Source organism: Peromyscus maniculatus, chromosome 8, assembly GCF_049852395.1.
Source record: "Peromyscus maniculatus bairdii isolate BWxNUB_F1_BW_parent chromosome 8, HU_Pman_BW_mat_3.1, whole genome shotgun sequence".
Classification (NCBI taxonomy): domain Eukaryota; kingdom Metazoa; phylum Chordata; class Mammalia; order Rodentia; family Cricetidae; genus Peromyscus; species Peromyscus maniculatus.
The window spans coordinates 56,536,787-56,557,630 of record NC_134859.1 but is presented as its reverse complement, the minus strand read 5'-3'; the positions used below and the strand labels follow the sequence as shown (position 1 = coordinate 56,557,630).

Sequence of the window (20,844 nt, the reverse complement as noted above, 5' to 3'; positions counted from 1 at the left end):
TCTTATTGCCCTAGCTAGAACTTTGAGTAGTATATTGAATAAATAAGGTGAGAGTAGGCAGCCTTGTCTTGTTTCTGATTTTAGTGGAATTGCTCTGAATTTCTCTTCATTTAATTTGATGTTTGCTGTCGTCTGACTGTAAATTGCCTTTATTATGTTTAGGTATGTTCCTTGTATTTCTGATCTCTCCAAGACCTTTATCATGAAGAGATGTTGGGTTTTGTCAAAGGGTTTTTCAGCATCTAATGAGAACATGGTGTTTTTTTTCTTTCAATTTGTTTATATGGTGGATTACATTAACAGATTTTCATATGTTGAACCATTCCTGTATCTCCGGGATGAAGCCTACTTGGTCATGATGGATAAGTTTTTTTTTTTTTAAATGTGTTCTTGGATTCAGTTTGCCAGTATTTTATTGAGTATTTTTGCATCAATGTTCATGAGGGGAATTGGTCTGTAATTCTCTTTCTTTGTTGCATCTTTGTGTAGTTTGGGTATCGTTATAACTGTAGCCTCATAAAAAAGAGTTTGGTAATGTTCCTTCTGTTTCTATTGTGTGGAACAACCTGAAGAGAATTGGTATTAGATCTTCTTTGAAAATCTAGTAGAATTCTGCACTGAAGCCATCCTGTCCTGGGCTTTTTTTGGTTGGGAGACTTTTAATGACTGTTTCTATTTCCTTGGGGGTTATTGGTCTATTTAAATTGTTTATCTGGTCTTGATTTAACTTTGGTATGTGGTACCTATCCAGAAAATTATCCATTTCTTTTAGATTTTCCAATTTTGTGGAGTACAGGTTTTTGAAGTATGATCTGATGATTTTCTGGATTTCCTCATTGTCTGTTGTTATGTGTTCCTATTGTTTCTGATTTTTTTTTTTAATTTGGATGCACTCTATCTGCATTTTGGTTAGTTTAGATAAGGGCTTGTCTATTTTGTTAATTTTCTCAAACAGCTCTTTGTTTCATTGATTCTTTTGTTCTCTTTATTTCTATTTTATTGATTTCAGCTCTCAATTTGATTATTTCCTGGCAGCTATTCCTCTTGAGTGAGTTTGCTTCTTTTTCTTTTAGAGCTTTCAGATGTGCTGTTAACTCACTAGTGTGAGATTTCTCCAACTTCTTTATGGGGGCATTTAATGCTATGAATTTTTCTCTTAGCACTGCCTTCATAGTATCCCATAATTTTGGGTATGTTGTACATTCCTTTTCATTGAATTTTAGGAAGTCTTTAATTTCTTTATTTCTTCCTTGACCCTTTGATGATTCAGTTGGGCATTATTCAGTTTCCATGAGATTGTAGGTTGTCCATAATTTTTGTTGTTGTTGAAATCTAACTTTAAGCCATGGTGGTCTGATAGAACACAGGTGGTTATTCCAATTGTTTTGTATCTGTTGAGATTTGCTTTGTGACTGGGTATGTGGTCGATTTTAGAGAAGGTTCCATGGGGGTGCTGAGAAAAATGTATATTCTTTAATGTTAGGGTGGAATGTTCTGTAGAGATCTATTAAGTCCATTTGAGTTAAAACATCTATTAGTTCTCTTATTTATCTGTTGAGTTTCTGTCTGGCAGACCTGTCCATTAGTGAGAGTGGTGTGTTGAATTATCCCACTACTAGCATGTGGGGTTTGATGTGTGGTTTAAGCTTTAATAATGTTTCTTTTACATATGTGGGTGCCCTTGTATTTAGGACATAAATGCTCAAAATTGAGACTTCATCTTGGGTTTATTTTTCCTGTGATGAATATTTAATGTCCTTCCTGATCTCTTTCAGTTGATTTTAGTTTGAAGTCTATTTTGTTAGATATTAAGATAGCTACACCAGCTTGCTTCTTGAGTCCATTTGATTGAAAAATCTTTTCCTAGCCTTTTACTCTGAGGTAGTGTCTGTCTTTGAAGTTGGGATATGTTTCTTGTATGCAGCAGAATCATGGATTCTGTTTTTGTATTCATTCTGCTAGCCTGTGTCTTTTTATAGGCTAATTGATATGTCCATTGATATTAAGAGATACTAATGACCAGTGATTGCTAATTCCTGTTAATTTTGGTGGTAGTGTTGTGTGCTTCCCTTATTTGGTATTTCTTCATGTGAGGTTATCTATCACATGTGTTTTCATGGGTACATCTAGCTTCCTGAGGTTTAATTTTTCCTTCTAGTGCTTTCTGTAGGGCTGGGTTTGTGGGTACGTATTGTTTAAATCTGGTTTTATCATGGCCTATTTTGTTTACTCCATCTATGGTGATTGAGAGTTTTGTTGAATATAGTTAGCATCCATGGCCTCTTAGTGTCTGCATAACATTTGTCCAGGACCTTCTGACTTTCAGAGTCTCTGTTGAGAAGTCAGGTGTTATTCTGATGGGTCTGCCTTTGTATGTTACTTGTCCTTTTTCCTTTGCAGCTCTTAATATTTTTTCTTTATTCTATATGTTTAGTGGTTTGATTATTATATGGCAAGGGGACTTCTTTTTTGAGTCCAGTCTATTTGGTGTTCTTTAACCTTCTTGTATGTTCATAGGCATTTCATTTATAGGTTGGGAAAGTGTTCTTTTATGATTTTGTTGAATATATTTTCTTTGCCTTTGAGTTGATATTCTTCTCCTTTTTCTATCCCTATTATTCTTAGGTTGGTCTTTTCATGATGTCCCAGATTTTCTGGACATATTGTGTTATAACTTTTGTTGACTTTAATGTTTTCTCTGACTGGAAAATCTATTTCTTCTATTGTATCTTCAATACCTAAAGATTCTCTCTTCCATCTCTTGTATCCTGTTGGTTATGCTTGCATATGTACTTCCTGTTTGTTTACTCAGATTTTCCATTTTCAACTTTCCTCTAGTTTGTGTCTTCTTTATTGTGTCTATTTCAGTTTCCAAATCTCAAACTGTTTCCTTCTCCTGCTTAATAGCTTTTTCTTGGTTTTCTTAACTTTCTTTAAGGGATTTATTGATTTCTTCCATTTTTTGTTTGTCTTTTTCTCAATTTCTTTAAGGGAATTTTCCATTTCCTCTTTGAAAGCCTCTATCATCTTCCTAAAGTCATTTTTAAGATCGGTTTCTACTGCTTCTTTTGTGGTGGGATGTTCAAGTCTTGTTGATGTACAACCACTATATTCTAGTGGTGCCATATTGGTCTTTTTGTTGTATTTTTTGCACTGGCATCTACCTATCTCTTCCTCCACTCAGTGCAAGCAGTGTCTGTGTCTGAGGGGGCCTTTCTTGGTCCAATCAGCTCTGGGAGGCTCTGTCTCAGGGAGCAGTGTGGTCTCAGAGGGTGGGTGAGTTTAGGGGGAGGGCTTGTAAGTTACAGGATCTGGTGGGGGGTATTAGTAGTTTGGCCTGCCTGCAGTCTGAAACTGGGTCTGTAATGGGTGGTGGTTTGAGGGTGCGAGGTTGTGCACCCAGAGGCTGGAGTGATCTGCTAGGAGAACAAAGACCCACCTCTTCATCCAATTGGCACTTGTGGGATCTGTATCAGGGAGAAGCTGCAGTCTCTGAGGGTGGGTGAGTTTGGGCAGTAGAATTGAGGATGATGGTAGTTTGGCTTGCCTGCAGGAGACCTACCTGCTGGTCTGAGATTAGGTCTGCAATGGGTGTTGTTGTGGGGACATGAGGTTGTGCCCCTGGGCCCAAAGCCTAGAGGTTGGAGTGATTTTCTAGGAGAACAAAGACTCACCTCTTAGTCCAATCAGCACTGGCAGGCTCTGTCAAATTGCAGAATTTTTATTTAACATTTTGTGTCTTCCAGGAGAAACATTGTAAAATTAAAAAAAAAAAATCTTTGTCTCTTGAAATCTTAAATATGTTTCCTTTTGGTTTTCCAACATAATATTTTCATTGATTATTTGGAAATTTCACACCATGCACCCCAACAACACTCACTTCCCTGTTCTCCATGTCTACTCCTTCACTTTTGCAACATCCCATCCAAAAAGAAGAAGAAAGAAAGGGAGAGAGAAAGAAAGGAAGGAAGGAAGGAAGGAAGGAAGGAAAGGAGGGAGGGAGGGAAGGGGGAGAGAGAGAGAGAGAGAGAGAGAGAGAGAGAGAGAGAGAGAAAGAGAAAAAGAAAGAAAGAAAGAAAATAAAGGAAAAAAAACAAGTCCAATTTCTGTTGCCCATATACTCACTGGAGCATGGTTAAACTCCCAGTGGCCATCCCCTTAAAGAAAACTGAGACTTTCACTATCTGAATCCCCACCAGATGCCATCAATTGTGGAGAGCTACACTTCAGCATCCTTATTGCAAATTTTAAGAGTTCTCTTTGATGGCTTCCTTTTTAGGCTGTTACTGTTTTTAAGAGGGCTGGAGGATAGGGGTTGTCACAGAAGCCTTCTATGTCCATCTTTCTCAACTGTGAGTCTGCAGTCATTGGTATCACTGCAAAAGTAGTTTCCTTTCCCTTTACAGTCACCAGGAGCATGAATCATGAATTTCCACATGGTTCCTGGTGACAGTATGGACCCACAAACAGATACATGGTCTCTAGCATCAGCACGTGTTAAGGACCTCCACTTGGTCTCTGGTGGCAGTATAGACCACAGACATCAAGATGGCCCCCTGACAAAGCAAGGGCCACAGACACCATCATAGCTTTCAGCAACAGTACAGGCCAAGGACGTCAACATGGCCTTTAGAAGCAGCATGGCCCACAGACATCAACATAATTTTAGGCAGTGACATACACCATGGACATCCACATGGCCCTCCATGGCAACAGAGGCCTTGGATATTAACACAGCCCTTGGCTGTGGTAGAACTAGGGGCACAAGCATAGCCTTCAGCTGAAGCACAGACTGCAGACATCAACATGGATTCGGGTGGCAACATAGACCATGCACATCCACATTGACCTCGAGCTCCATCATGGCCTGGGGCAGCAGCATAGATCACTGATATGAACAGTCCAAAGGAAGTACAGACCGTGGAGGTCTTTCAAGGAGGTCCAATCCAGAAAATGAAACATTCTTCATCACAAATATCCTGTCCTTGCTCAGAGTCAGGGCGATCATGCTGGGCAGCTTGTTCAGGGGCTGAATCTGCACAAGCTCCAGGTTTCTATACACTACCCTGCCAACCCTACTGGACAACAACATGTTCCTCCATCAACTGCAGCCTTCTCTAATACCTGTCACAGCTGTAGCATCTCCAGTTCTGCTTCTCTCCACTGTTCACTCATGGCTTTTTTCCTCCATTTTTCCCACCTCTTCAAAACATATTCACATATCCATTAATCAGAGTGGCATTGGAAATTGCAGTGTGTCACACAGCATATTTTTTGCCCAACCAGCTTTATATTCAAATATTCATTGCAATGAGTCCTTGGTTCCAGGTTTCTGACACACAATAGATTGTAGTGAGTAGCTATATGAACCATGCCCTGAAAAACTGCCCCTAGTAAGCAGCTATAACTGTTACATCTGCCTATGACCTTGAGGTACCTGCACCTGGGACATGGCCACCGGGGACCCTTAACACCTGTGATGTGATGTATACCCCCTCTTTTGGCTACCTTGTGGTTTTGGATGTTGAGATCTCAGACCAAGCCTTTCAGTGTAGGGCATAGATCAGCTTTTCTGGACCCTACAATACATCTCCCATGGTTGTGAGTTTACCTTCAAATAAATTCATTTGATCATCAAATAGACTCCATGGTTTAATCCCATTAATAGATACTGGGCCATCACTGAGACTGGTCTTGGATATCCTGTGTTGCCCAGAGCCAGGGTGTTCCTGCAGCTCTGGTTCTGCAGGATCAGCTCTATCATATGCTCCAACAGCTCATAGTTGGAGTAGATGTTGGGGTGGAATGACTCTAAGTGCTGAACTGATCAGTCTAGGCCACTGCCTGAGAGGCCTGCCTACCTACATCCCTCTTTTTTTAAAAAACAAATATTTTTATTTTTATTTTTTTAGGCAAAAGTGATTCTTTCCTCAAAAATAATTATGATTAGCTTTTTCCCCTAAAATAATTATGATTAACTTAGAAAAATGGGTAAATATTGTACAAAGTGAGGATAGGACCACTCCAAGGTATGGTTGAGGGGAAAGTTTTATTGGAGATATAAGGGAGAGAACAGCCAGGGACATCTGGAAGAGTCCAGAGAATGGAGAGAAAGTTGTAGATTAAACATGGCCAGCAGACTGAACTTGGTCATGAGAGGACTCAGGGAGAGCAAGAGAGGAGGGCCAAAGGGGGAAGACAAAAGAGAGGGCAAAAAGAAAGTGCAGGGCCCAAAGGACAAGGCTGTACAGGAATGAGGAGCTGGGGAAGGGAAACCCATGAACCCTTGAGAAGTGTAGGCTAGGGGCCAGGATGAGAAGACCTGAGAAGAGCTACAGGTACTGGGTGAACCTGGAGGCCAGCATGTGCTTTGGTATGCCCATAAGCACCACAGATAGCCTTTTGTCCCTTATGACAATGATGAAGAATGGTCCAGTGAGAGAAAAAGGGGCACTAGAAATTGGGGGACTAGAGTTTCCTTTGGACCTGACACATATCTTCAAAGTACTTCCCTTTAATGGAAACTTCCCTCCATGAAATCTAAATATTAACTGTTTAAAAGAAACCAGAATCTAGCATAACTCAGGGAAATCCATTGTTACTTCAGCCCCTCTTCTCCAGGAACCAGCACTGTTACATTGTTTCCATTTAGAAAAATCTGGTCTAATTTTGTATCCTTTTTCCTTCTGGTGTAATTTCAAACTATGACGTCTTCCAACACAATATTGACCAAGTCATCATATCCTAGAACTGTATCAACAATTTATCACTTTTCCCCCCGGTGTCAATTCTTGATCCTATAAAATTGTCCATAAGCTCTGTGGTAGGAGCTGTCATAGGTTCATGGTTGCATGCTATGAACCATGGTTACAAGCCATGGCCATGCAGGAAGTGTGTTTTACTTTAAGGATTCAGTGTTTCCTTCCAGATGTGACAGCCATGTTGGTCTGGACACAGCTGGTGAATGAAAGATACAGCCCTCTGAATCCTCATCACCTCCATCTTGCAGCAAGCCTGATTGCAACAAAACAAGCGAACCTTCCCAAGATGGGCAGTGTTTGCCCAAACAGCAGAGACCCTGGGAAGGGCAAGGGCAGCAATACATGAACACATAAGTAGCCTTGTGAGCCTGGTGTCGCCTCTGCCACTTCACACTAGGTGGCGCTAGGAACGAAAGTTTCCATCAATTCTGGGGCAGACAGAGCCTGGGGCCTATACTAAAAAACTTTGCTCAGCCTTGGTGTAGGGAGGAGGGGACTGGACCTGCCTTGGCTGAGTCTGCCAGGCTGGGCTGACTCCCCAGGGGAGACCTTGCCTTGGAGGAGGTGGGAGTAGGAGGTGGAAGGTGAGTTGGGAGGGGGGAGGAGGGAGGACGGGAGAATCCGTGGCTGATATGTGAAATTAAGTTAATTATAAAATAAAAATGCTAAAAAAAAAAAAAAAAAAAGAGTCCTGTAAAAGAAGGTGGGGCAGCTTCAGGGGAGGGATCCATGCAAATGTCTGTGGTCTTCCATTGCTCCATTAGTAATCTTGAATAAATTTATTTCTATTCATAAAGATGAGCTAAATAAGTCATTCTTTGGACAGTGGAATGGTCAGAAATTAGGGACAGATATTAATTTTACATCTCCCCAGAAAAGTCACACAACGGTTGATCAACAAATATTTGAGCAAACACAGATGAGACTATACACTAGATGCAGGTACAAACTAAGTGTGAAAATGTATATAATGAAATACTATTTAAAACATATTATCAGATTATTTAAACTCAAGAAATTTAATTTTATCTATTGTTTCTTTTCTTGTCTTAAGTTTAAACAGTTCAAGAGATGTTAGAGATGATTCTACAAAGTACATCTAAGAAATGTGTAGTTTTCAAACTTCTGGGACCACACCTTATCAAAACAGACTAAGATTTATAAATCCAACCATGTTGTTTTATGGTAATCATGTATCATGGCAGTGTTTTCATACTATAATAACACAGCTTGAAATTATTGTAATGTATTTCTTGAATAACTTATCACATATGTTCTAGCTTAAAATAATCTATTGAACAAGAATTTCTAAATGGAAAATGTTTTAGATGATAAAAATAAAAGTTTTGTTGTCTTAAGTAAAATAAAAAGAAAAAACACTCATTGGTGACAAAGGTATTTATTCATTGGCAAAGAGAAAGCCTTGCTAACAAGTGGTGCTGAAAAACTGGATACCTGCGTGTAGAAGAATGATCCTTTCCTCTTACCCTGCAGAGCACTCAACTCCAAATGCACCAAAGATATTAACATAGGACTTGAAACCCTGGATCTACAAGAGGCAAAGTGGAGAAAACACTTCCTAATGCAGGCAGATCTAAGGCCTCTCTGAAGAGGACTCTACTCATCAAGACACAATGGGACAAATTGACAAATGGGACCACATGAAATTTAAACGATGTATTTGGAACTCATGGAAGGAGTCCATGGCCATCATGGCTAGGAGCATGGCAGCAAGCAGGCAGGCATGGTGCTGGAGGAGTAGCTGAGAGCTTACATACTGATACATGAGCACAAGGCAGAGTGAGGGCTGTGTGGGCTTTTGAATCCTCAAAGCCCACCCCTAGTGACACATCTCCTCAAAAAAGGACACACTTCAAATCCTTTCCAAAGAGTTGCACTAACTGGGGAAAACATTCAAATATATGAGCCCATGGAGGCCATTCTCACTCAAACCCCCACAGGGTCTCAGCACAGCCAAAACGACTGTTCATAAAACACAAAAGACAAATGTTCCTGAGAAGAATTCTTAATCATTGTGTGAGGGAGTTGTAGTGGTTGGAATGATCAAAATATATGGTATCTAAAACTATTTTACCAGAACATTGCAGCAGAGGTCATGGAGAGTGCTGCTCAGTGGCTTGCTCTCCAGAGTGTACTCAGCCTGCTTTCTTACATAGCTTGGGACTACCTGTCCTGGAGTGGCACTGCCCATAATGGGTGTGGCCCTCCTGGATCAATCACATTTTCCCAGGAAGAAAGTCACATAATAGGCAGCTACCACCAAGCCTGATGTCCAGAATTGAGTCACAGAGTTACACATAGTAGAAGGAGAGAACTGACTCCTGAATGTTGTCCTATGACTTGCACATGTGATCCATGACATGTGCATACACAAACACACATATATATACACACCACATACATATACACATACACCATGCACATATCACTAAACAAACACTCATATTAAGAAATAAACAGGTCCCAAAGACTTTGAACACCTCTGTGCTGATATTGTGGGCCAGGCACTAACTTGGGCCCAGGGAAATAACGATCAACAAACACGGTTCATCATGTATTCCAGAGTTTCAACACTCTTTGTAGGTAGAAGTGACAGAAAGAAAGCCAGTCTGTGCTGTTGGGTGGCAACAAGTGTCAAGCAGAAGAATAAAGGAGAGTAAATCTGGAAGGGCAGCAAGCTTCTGACTAGTGGGAAGTCATTCCAAAAGAGTGATGAAGCCAGTGCAAAGGTCCTGAGGTGAGCAAGTTCCTGGTGTGTTCAAGGAATAGAATGGCAGAGCAGATAACTCACAGCTGAGTGAGTGAGGAGCGTGAAGTGGGATCTAATGTCAGAAAAGGGCAGGGTGGGATGGAGGGGGTTGTGGGAGCCTGTTCTCAGGTTCCTCGTGGCTTTACCCAGCAGGTCCGAATAGAGGATGATCAGGACCACGGGCCTGAGTGCACATGTCTGAGATGGTCTGCACTTGGCTGTGCTGGGGGAGGAGGTCTTTTGCTCCACCCCTTGGCGTCTCTATAAAAACCCTGGGACAGAGACAGTCAGGGCCCATTGGAATAGGTTCCAGGCCCTCTTGAGGCTATCCTTTATTTTCTATCTGTTTATTTCCACAAGATTCTCCGCTATAAATCCTTGTATCTAATATTTCTAATATTTCCTGCTGCTCGCACTCAAGAAAACTCTGGGAAGCTGTGGGTCATGTAGAGCTCGTGACCACTGACAGGAACCAGTATTCCCCTCACCGTGAGATGGAAAGAATAAGAAGATTTGACTAAGAGGTGACTTAAACTAGTTTACATATTAGATTGTGACTCTAGCTCTAAGACTGAGTTACAAGAAGACCATGAAGCATCAGCAGGAGAGTTAGGATACTGGAGCACAGACCCAGGATGCTGGCTGGACCAGCAGTCTCCTTGGGCACAGTGAGAAGAGTCAGATTACAGATCTGTTCAAAAGCCAGGGTCAGGGCTGGGGAGACGGCTCAGTGGATGAAGCACCTGTTATGCAAGCATAAGGACATTTGTCTGATCACAGCATCCTCACAAATGCCTGCTGGGATGGCTACAGGCTTGTCATCCCAGAGCTCAGGAGGAGGAAACAGGGAGTACCCCCAGGTGGATGACTAGTTAGACTAGCCAAATCCATAAGCTCTCAGGTCACACACACACCACATACCTGCAGAAAAAAGATGATGTTCATGGAAATCAAAGACCAGATTTGAGATTAAGGAGAGTCCAGGAGTGAGAAAGACCCAGGGTTTGGGGCCTGAGAACTATTTCCTGAAATGAAAAGTCTGTGCCCTGAGCAGGCTACAAGGAGGAGAGGGAGTGCAGAGATCCCGAGCACGAATCTGGGGAGATCCAGGAGCTTTTGCTGAACTGGGACCTGTTGCCAAACCTGGGAGGCCCACATTAGTAGATGAGTGAAGCGAGGCTCAGACATGAGTCCTGCACTCAGGAGGCAGGGCCTCTGCAGGCCTGGATGAAGCTCTCAAGCCTGACTCCTCCAGCCCAGGCGTCTGCAGAGATTTCACAACAGGAAATGAGCTGAACAATGTTGAAACTCCACTCTCACAGCTCAGAGGAAGAGCATCTGCACAGGCTCTCTGACGTCTGGCTTCCTGGAGGAGCCAGAGTCTCTTTCACTTTCAAAAAATACATTGACTTACTGAAGAGCCTTGGCCTAGACACACACATCAGTGAGCCTCTTACAAGAGCGGGGTAAGTAGTGGGATCAGTGGAGTTTACCAAATCATTTGAGTTGTGGGAAGGAAGTCCTGGCCTGACTGCACTAAGGCATACTGTGGCAGACATGGGTGACCCGTCCTGAGAGCCAGGGCCCAGGCTCCAGCCCTGCTTGGAAAGTCTGCAGGCCAGCTCTGGTGGGAGGGAGGTGGCTGGATTCCCCTGTGTGCTTCATGTGCCTGTTCCTGTCATAGTCTGTCCTGCACCCTCCTCTCTCCTGTCTGACCTGAAGCTGCAGGAACAAGGATCGTTAATAGTGGGGTATTTAGAGGGAGGACAGGGAGGAGAAACAAAGAAGACAAAAGAAGCAGCTGGGGCCAGTAGGTGTTGCCTAAGCTGATGACTTATGCCATGCAAATTTATTTAAAAGTACAACATCATATCAACTATTTGCAGGGGAAAGTGGCCAAGGTCAAAAGAGATCTAAGTCAGACAACGTTAGCAGAAAGAATCCAGGATGTCTCAAATACAGCTTCCTTAGGACTCATAACCACAGCCCAGGGGGGAGAGTCAGGTCCCCAGAAGGCACAACATCCTCTGAGTCACTGGCTCCAACATCAGGCCACTCTTGCTAGGTCCACCTCTAGACAAAGACAGAACTAATGTCCTTTTGTCTGTTCATCAGGACCTCTGGGAAAGTCTTGGGTCTTTCTGGCTCCCCACACTTTGCCATGTGTCTCCACTTCAGCAGATCAATTTAAAACTCTTTTCCTGTTACCTGAAGTCACTCCACAACCTACACCCCCTTAAATCCTAGGGAGAGACCCTACCACCACCTTCATTCTCCTCCTCTCACAGGAAAGAGCCAGTAAGAGAATACACCTCCCCTTCTTTTTATCTGTCCTCGGGGTCAGATAAATGATCTTAATAACCTAAAGAAGAAACCTTAGACAACTAAGAACTCCCGACTCAACATAAGGATAAGCACACCTGCCTGACAGGAAAGTCAGAGCAGTAAGGAGAACACCCACAGACATCATCCATGAAACTACAGAGAACACATCCAATGATAAACCTTCCTCCCAGAGTTCCCTCTTCTGCCCTACAAAGCCCAAGACCTGCACCTGGACACACAGTCTCCATCCCCAGGAGACCCTGGAGTCCTTCAGGTGTCCTGACCAGAGGACAATTGTCCCAGTAAAAGCTACTCTACTCTTTCTTTTATTTCCAGCTCTCTTCCATCAGATTGTTCCAATCAAACCCCTTTTCCCAGCACGGAAATGGCTGACAGAGACAAGGATCCACTGGCCTCCTGCTTGGAGCAACAAGAGAAGGGAAATATGAAGATGTACGGACAAGCGCTGCACAGCCAGGCATGATCCGGGAGCCCTATCAACACAGGAGCAGCTCAGTCCCAAGAGGCTAGTGCCAAAGAGGAAGCTCAGCATAAGGGTCAAAAGGTCTTGGACCCCTCCCACCACACCTGCAAACAGACCTGGAGATGCAGCAGCCCTTTTCTCTGTCAGAGAAGGACTTAATGCAAAGTAAGTACACCAAAGACCCCAACCCACCACTACAGTGACCCCTTCATTACCACTGAGCCCTCCTGACAGGTTTCCTGGTCAGGCTAACCTGTCAAAAGAGTTCACAGGTCCCAGGAGAGGCTAGAACAGGAAGGCTTTCAGAAAAGCTGTAACCAAAAGTTAAGCCACACACAGTTTTGTACACCTACGCATTTCAGGCTCTCATGTGGTCCTCATAGCCCCCGGGGAAAAGCAGTCAGAAGCTGTAGTGGGGAGAGGCAGGTATTCGAAGGGGCTCTGAGGAGGCTGACACAGGGATCAAGCCAGCTCCCAAGAGAAGTACTTAGTGACATTGAAGTTATAAGCCCAGATTTGGAGCTGGGCAGAGGCAGACTACAGCCCTCCTCGATGTCTCCATCTGGGAAATGGGAAGGTAAACAGTTGTATCCCTGGACTGCGCAAGTAAAGTGATAATCCACATTGAATATTAAACAATCTAATAATCAATAAATGCTCAGTAATTATAAATACAAGCCCATGTGATTGCTGATGCTCTTATTATACTTCGCAACCCTGTGGGACAGAAACGCAGAGCCCCACCTGAGGGAGCTGAGGCTCAGAAAGGAATAGAGACTCACACAGAGGAATAGTGTAGAACCAGGACAGCTGTGTGGACTTCATGGTTCCAGAGCAGGACCATTTCCCAGCAGCACTCGTGACAGTGTCTTTCTCCCCATGAGACTATAGAGAAGTGTATGAGTGTGAGCAGGAAGGACCACACTCTTGCTTGTTTGGCTTCTATAACTGCCTCTATGACAAATGCAATCTCTGTATCCTTCCCATAGCACATTCTTCTTCATTTCCCAGATCCACAGACAAACCCACTATACAGTCCTTTAGCTGGCCAGAAACCTTGGACCATGAGCTCAGACCATGAGACTTGGAGACACTTACAGATCTTAAAGGGGAAACTTTTTAAATTGGAACCTGAGGAGTCTGGATTCAGAAGCAAAGACAAGCTGAGCTGAGGGCTGTGGGTGGGACTTCAAGTCCACATAGGTGATGTTTCTTCACAGGTGAGCCTCCACCTGTATGGGACCAGGGATAGGGGACTTAAGTGGAAAGGCAGAGGGGCCATGGTGGAGTGCTAAGAGTCACAGGCTGGAAATGATCCCTCTGAGCTCTGCAGTGATGAAACTGAATTTGACACAAGGGGAGTCTGGAACCCATGGGGTCAGCAGTGAGCCTAGTGTAACTGGCATTCAGAGTTCAGCTCAAAACACGAGTGGGAACTGAAAATCTCAGAGATTATGCACGTCCTGAAGCTCCAAGGTTTATTTCTTGGGCTGGACCCCAAGAAGAGGGTAGGCTCCTGTCTCAGCTTCAGCTAGTTTCTTCTCCCTAGACTAACAACTCAAAAGAAGGCTTCTCATACCTGTTTCTAGAGTTTATGTTAGACAGTCTATGGCTTTTGTGGAAGCAATGTCATCCCAAATGGAATATCTTCATTAATGTGTTTGTGCGTATGTGTGTACATATGTGTGTATACACATGCACTTAGAAGTACTATATGTAATTTAAGTACATATGAAACAATGTGACTCCCTAAATAACATCCTTCATGTTGTTTATCCTTCCTTCTATTTCTATATTGTCCTCCTTCCCTCTCCCCAGTTAAAGCCCTCCACTTCATTTTTCCAATTTCCCCCTTCACAGAACCTGTATCATTCTATTCCCCTCTCTAGAGCTCCTTCCCACCCCATGGTTCCTTTTGTCTTCCCTGGTTTCTGCAGTGACTCCAGGTTATGTAATAACATCTGAAGATTTGGAGCTAGGAACCACAAGTGAGTGAGAACATGAGTGTGTCTTCCTAGGTCTGGGTAACCATACTTAATAGAATATTTTCTAGTTATATCCATTTACCTGCCAAATTTGTGATTGTATTTATAGGTCTGTAATAAATCTTGAATCCTGGAATGGTAATCCCTCCAGCATTGTTTTGCTCAGGATTTTTCTGGCTGTCTAGGGTTTTTGAGACTCTATATAAATTTTAGGATTTTTTTTTCTATTTCTGTGAAGAGTGTTGTGGTGAAGAGGGCATGGTGACACATGTGTGTAATCCCAGTACTCAGGAGGCAGATCTCCGAGAGTTCAGTGCCAGCCTGTGCTACATAGTGACTTTCTTGACAGCCAGTGACATAGAGAGAGACTCTATTGAATAAACAAGAGCAAATACAGGAGCAAAAATGTGGTGGGTGCAGAAACTAGAGGAAATTGCTCTGTGGTTAACAGCACTTCTTATTCTTGCTGAGGACCCAGGTTTAGTTCCCAGCATCCACACAGTGACTCAGAACCATCTGTAACTTAAGTTTCAGAATCATTGTTCTCTTGTGACCTCCTGGGCTCCTGGCACAAACATGGTACACATACATACATGCAGACAAAATACTCCTACACATGAAATAAAATAATCTTTCTTAAAAAGGAAAAATGTTTAACAGATGTTGTAGGCATTTTGATTGGGATTGCATTAAATCTGTAAGTTGTTTTTGGCAAAATGATCATTTTTCACAATATTCTGCCAATCTACAAGCATGGGAGTTCTTTCCATTTTCTTGTGTCTTCCTCAATTTCTTTATTCAAGGATTTGAAGTTTTAATTGAAGGAGTCTTGCACCTCTTAGTTAGACTTATTCCTAAATTTTAATTTCTTTGATGCTATTTATGTGGGAAAGTGTCTGTGGTCTCTTTCTCATTGTATTTGGTGGTGGTGTATAAAAATGTTACTGAAGATGGCGGAGACAAGCAGACGCAGGTAGGCCTGTGGCAGCGGCCGGCGGAGGTAGACGGGTCTGGCGGCAGTGGCCGGCAGGGACATTTAGGCCTGGCGGCAGCTGGCCAGAAACATTCAGGCCCAGCGGCGGCCCACAGAGGTGGACAGGCCCTGCGGCGGAGATAAGCAGATGAAGGTGGACAGGACCGGCAGCGGCGACCGACAGAGACATTCAGGCCTGGCGGCGGCCCTCACAAATAAACAGGCCTCGTGGTGGAGACAGGCAGACGCAGGTCGAGAACTCGCGGAGGTGGAAGGGCCCGGTGGCAGCAGCCAACAGGGACATACAGGCCCAGCGGCAACAGGCAGAGACATACAGGCCCCGTGGCAGTTTGCAGAGGTGGATGGGCCCAGCAGCAGTGACAAACAGAGGTAGGTAGGCCCGCGGTGGCAGCCGGCAGAGACATACAGGCCCGTTGGCTGCCCGCAGAGGCAGACAGACCCAGCGGCAGCTGACAGGGACATACAGGCCGGGCGGTGGAGACAAGTGGACGCAGGTGGGCCTGTGGCGGCGGGCCACAGGGGTGGACAGGCCCAGGAATGGAGAGGGGCGGATGCAGCTTGGAACAGGGACGCCCCTAGCCCCAACACCTGGGGAAGAGGCTATCTCCGTGGGTCGGAACCAGGGCGAGTCTGGACACTCAGTCTGGGGACAACCCAGGGCCCAACTGCTGATCCTGTGAAACCCAACAACTTGGAGGTGTTGGTGAGACTACCCTGCTCAGCTGAAACCCATCTCAGAGAGGATTCAGATGCCTACAGTTGGAAGTCTGAAGAAACAAGATCAGCTGAGGAGTTGACAAATGAACAAAACGTGACCTGGGAACACGGAAGAAGGCGCTACCCAGTCACCAAACCAGATCACCAGAATCATAAGTATATAATTCACTGACTGAAATCAGCTGTCCCTGAAGAAACAGCCCAATAGCACCAATTTAACCAAGAACCCCTACTAAACCAAGACTAAAAATTAGAACAAGAGAGGCACTCTCAGACACAGACACCACCTGCACCGCACAGAGGAAAAGATGAGTAGACGCCAGTGCAAAAATACAGGCAACAACATAAAGACCTATATGGCAACATCAGAACCTAGTGATTCTACACCTGCAAGACCTAAACATACCATGACAGAAGAAACAGAAGAAATCAACCCTAAAAATGACTTTAAGAAGATGATAGAGGCCCTTAAAGAAGAAATAAAACATTCCCTCAATGAGGAAATAAAAACTTTCCTTAAAGAGGAAATGAAAAACTACCTTAAAGAGGAAACAAAAACTTTCCTTAAAGAGGAAATGAAAAACTCTCTTAAAGAGGAAATAAAAACTTCCCTTAAAGAGGAAATGGAAAAACTCCATTAAAGAGGAAATAAAAAACTCCCTTAAAAAAATGGAAGAAAAAATGAACAAAAAATGGGAAGAAATCAAATCAAGCCAAGAAAAAGCAATTAAACAGATGAAAGAAACATTCCAAGATCTGAAAAATGAATTTGAGACAATAAAGAAAACACATGCTGAGGGAATGCTGGAAATAGAAATCCTGACAAAACGAACAGGAAGTACAGAAACAAGCATAACCAACTGATTGCAAGAGATGGAACAGAGAATCTCTGACACTGAAGACACAATTTAGAAAATAGATTCGTCAGTCAAAGAAAACACTAAAGACAAAAAAGTCGTAACACAAAACGTCCAGGAAATTTGGGACACCATGAAAAGACCAAACCTAAGAATAATAGGGATAGAAGAAGGAGAAGAATACCAACTCAAAGGCACAGAAAATATATTCAACAAAATCACAGAAGAAAACTTTCCTAACCTAAAGGAAGAAATACATATGAAGATACAAGAAGCTTACAGAACACCGAATAGGCTGGATCCAAAAAAAAAGTCCCCTCGCCACATAATAATCAAAACACTAAACACACAGAAGAAAGAAAAAATATTAAGAGCCGCAAAGGAAAAAGACCAAGTAACATACAAAGGTAAACCCATCAGAATAACACCAGACTACTCAATAGAGACTATGAAAGCTAGAAGATCATGGACAAATCTCATGCAGACACTAAGAGACCACGGATGCCAACCCAGACTATTATACCCAGCAAAACTCTTAATCACCATAGGCGGAATAAACAAAATATTCCAGGATAAAACCAGATTTAATCAATACCTGTATACAAACACAGCCCTACAAAAAGCACTAGAAGGGAAAATTCAACCCAAAGAAGCTAAACACATCCATGAAAAATCAAGCAATAGATAATCCCACACCAACATACACCACAGAAGAAACAAGCTGGTGTAGCTATCCTAATATCTAGAGAAAAAGGATGTTTCAAAAGAGAAGAAGTCTTGTGGCAATGCCTCAGTGATCCAGGTAACTACCAGAACTCGGAAAAGTTGGTTGAACTTGGGATTGACTGGGAGGCCAAAGATTTAAAAAGCAGAAGATTCTCTCAAGACACAAGTTGTGTGATAATAGTGTGTTTTGTGTGTGTGAATGAGAATTTGTAAATGTTGAATTCTAGGCTTCGACAATCATTGTCAGTGCAGATTAAGCTGCAAGTATTTATACTTTAAAACTTAAACTATAAAGCTAGTTACATCTTTCTAACAACTAGTTTTAATGTTTATGAGCATATTTTACCTACATTACCTTTTCAGGATGTTGAGAAAGATGCATCACAAGCACAGGCTGGAGGCTGGGGGCTAGATGGTTTTGAGGAAGAGGTCTTGGTGGACTCTTTCATAGAGCAAAGGGAAGCAATGCCTTCTGGGAAATGAGCTAAGTTTTAATCTAGTCTTTAAGATTAGAAGTCAAAAACAAAAATATTAAGGAAAGGAAAACCTAATTGATCTTTGAAGTATTGTTATGTGGAATTGAGTGGGACTTTTGAGGCCTTTCTTCCAGAAAACAAGGACTTGGTTGTCAGGCCTATATTAGGCCTAAACCTTGGTGCCATGTAGTTGTACTTAAATCATTTCAATGGAAAGTGTCTTAGTGATTGGAACTTCTAGTGCAGTTTGGAGTTCTTCCATTTGAAAAATGTGATATTTGCATGGGATTGTTTGAATCTTGTTTTCTAGTCCCTCCCCATCACCACCCTCATAGTCTGAAGGTAGATTTTTTCTCTTGATAAAGGAACAAAAAAGGTGAACATCTTGTTTGTAAATAGGTATGTAGTAACTAGTGGTAAACTTGAAATGGTAGAATTCTTTAAAGCCTAATTCTAGATAGCCTTAAGAAAATGTATCTTAATTACTTTTGAACCTGTATTCACCTTGTTTTTTTCAAATATCTTAAGTTATATTTTCTTTTTCAGAGCTGCTTCTTATTTGGGGCTACTTTTTTTTTTAATTGAGGTGTAATTCATAAAAGGGTATATTGTTTTGATGAGACTTTTTACAACTGTGGCTGGATGTCTTTCTTTAGTCTTCCAAGAATGGCCATTTTACTTTTTTAGAGTTACTTTTAAAAGTCATGAGGTCAACAACTTGGACTACTATGCATGTAAGTGCTAATGCAAATTAAAGCCCAAGTTGACCTCCAGCAACAGTTCATTCTATGTTGACAGTGAGAGAACACTTTGCCTGTTAGGATACTGTTACTCGTGGACTGAAATGCTGAAGAAACCCCTCCCCCCCATTTTGTTTTTTTGCAAAAATCAAGGTATATTCTAGGGTTTCCTGGTTGACCTCAACAGATAAACTGAGATGATAGTCTTAGTTCAGAAATGATCTGAATGTAGATTTACAGTCTGCATGTACAGCTGGCTAAGTGAGATCGCTTTCACAGTTCTGCATGTATCCCATCGGCTCCCCATTAGTCACTGAACTCTTAAAACTGGTATTGTAACATTATCACAATGTTTTGCGCCAATTTTATAAACTTTACAGTGCAATATGTGTTCCTTTTCTGAGGCAAACCAAAGGTATATTTCTCAAGGTTCTGCTGCTAACAGCAGCGTTGATGGAGGATTTTTTATACATTTGTAATAGATAGAAATAAACCAGAAAGAAAGAAGAAAAAAAAGTGGTGGAGGAAAAGGTGAACACTGCAAGAATACTCAAAAGGGCTGAGAGTTGCAAACGCCAAGAATGGCTTTGCATAGTAAATGGAATAGAACAGCTCTGAACTATAGCTTACTTTTCCTGGTTTGGTATGACAGAATGATTGAATGCTTTTGTACTAATTAAATCCACATTGATCGTTGATCTAAATTATTAGACTCAAGCCATTAAACAATATGGGGAAAATGAGGTTACATTTAACACAAAAGTACAGGTAGGATAAGAATAATAGAATACTAAAAGAAAGACACTCATTGACAGTATCATTTGATGGTCACTCTATGGAACACAACTCTTATTCTTCATCAAACAGTTTAAAAGTAGTTGTTATCACTTGTTGGTTGATAAATAAGTCAGCAGAAAAACATGGTCAAAGTCAAAGCAATTATTTAAATATAAACATAATAGAAGAGTCACTTACAGTAGCATCCTCACTGAACCTTTCTCTTATATTTGGGTATCACTAAAGAGAAAAATGGACTCACAAGCCCAAGTTCTTTCCAACCTACTTGTCATACCCTAGATGTGTTGTAGGACCCGATACACTATTGTAGTAGCACCATAAACAGGACTTAGTCCTGGTACATAATTCTATATTAATTGCATAAATAAAACAATGTAATAAACATAACTATAGAGAACACTAAGGAAGTGGACAAAGGAAGACAGATGTAATTGCAAAGACAACCTGGGATGCATATGCTGCGTAAGATCCTGTTTTAGAAAAAAAAAAAGGGAGAGGAGTAAAATCATCTATCATAAAATTATTTAAGTATACATTTTAACTTTGAAATATGACTTTCAAAATTATTTTCAAAATTCACTTACTTATGAATTCTTCAAGGCACTTGTAAATCAAGCTCAGAATAATGTGCAATGGAACTCAGATATTAATTATATATCTGGGAAAATGATAAACCGAAAGCAAAATGATGATTTTTTTACTTTGTTCCTCACTGATAGCTTGATGAATTTACTTTCTCTGATTGTGATAACAGTTGGATTACATTTTTTTCTGTTCATGAAGTCTTTAAATAAATGTGTGGAGTCCAACTTAAAAAAAAATGTTACTGATTTTTGTTAAGTCAATTTTTTTTTAATCCTGCCACTTTGGTACAATTGGTGATGATTTAAGAAATTCTTCTGATGGACTGTTTGGGATCTCTTACGTATAGTGTCATATCATGTATACGTAGAGATAATCTGACTTCTTTTCCCATTTGTATCCATTTAATTTCCTTCTCTTGTCTTATTGCTCCAGCTACTGCTTTGAGCACTATATTGAAAAGGAGTGGGGGAGGGGTGATGGAGAGGTGGCTCAGCATTTGAGAGCACCAGCTGTTCCTCCAGAAGACCTGGGTTCAATTCCCAGCACTCACATGGCAGCTCACAACTTTCTTTAAATCCAGTTCCAGTGGATCTGACACCCTCTTCTAACCTTGAAGGCACTGCACA

The 20,844-nt window shown here is 42.0% G+C and overlaps 1 protein-coding gene across 1 annotated transcript in view; it reads left to right on the top strand.

The window, feature by feature from the left end:
- The first annotated feature begins 10,848 nt into the window (after positions 1-10,848).
- Positions 10,849-20,844, top strand: part of LOC121826466 (NACHT, LRR and PYD domains-containing protein 1a-like) — a 46,316-nt gene continuing 36,320 nt past the window's right edge. Inside the window, exons 1-2 of the mRNA XM_076542812.1 lie at positions 10,849-10,997; positions 12,193-12,505. Of these exons, the coding sequence (XP_076398927.1) occupies positions 12,463-12,505 (43 nt within the window). The 5' untranslated portion in view covers positions 10,849-10,997; positions 12,193-12,462. The remainder of the gene's footprint in view (positions 10,998-12,192; positions 12,506-20,844) is intronic.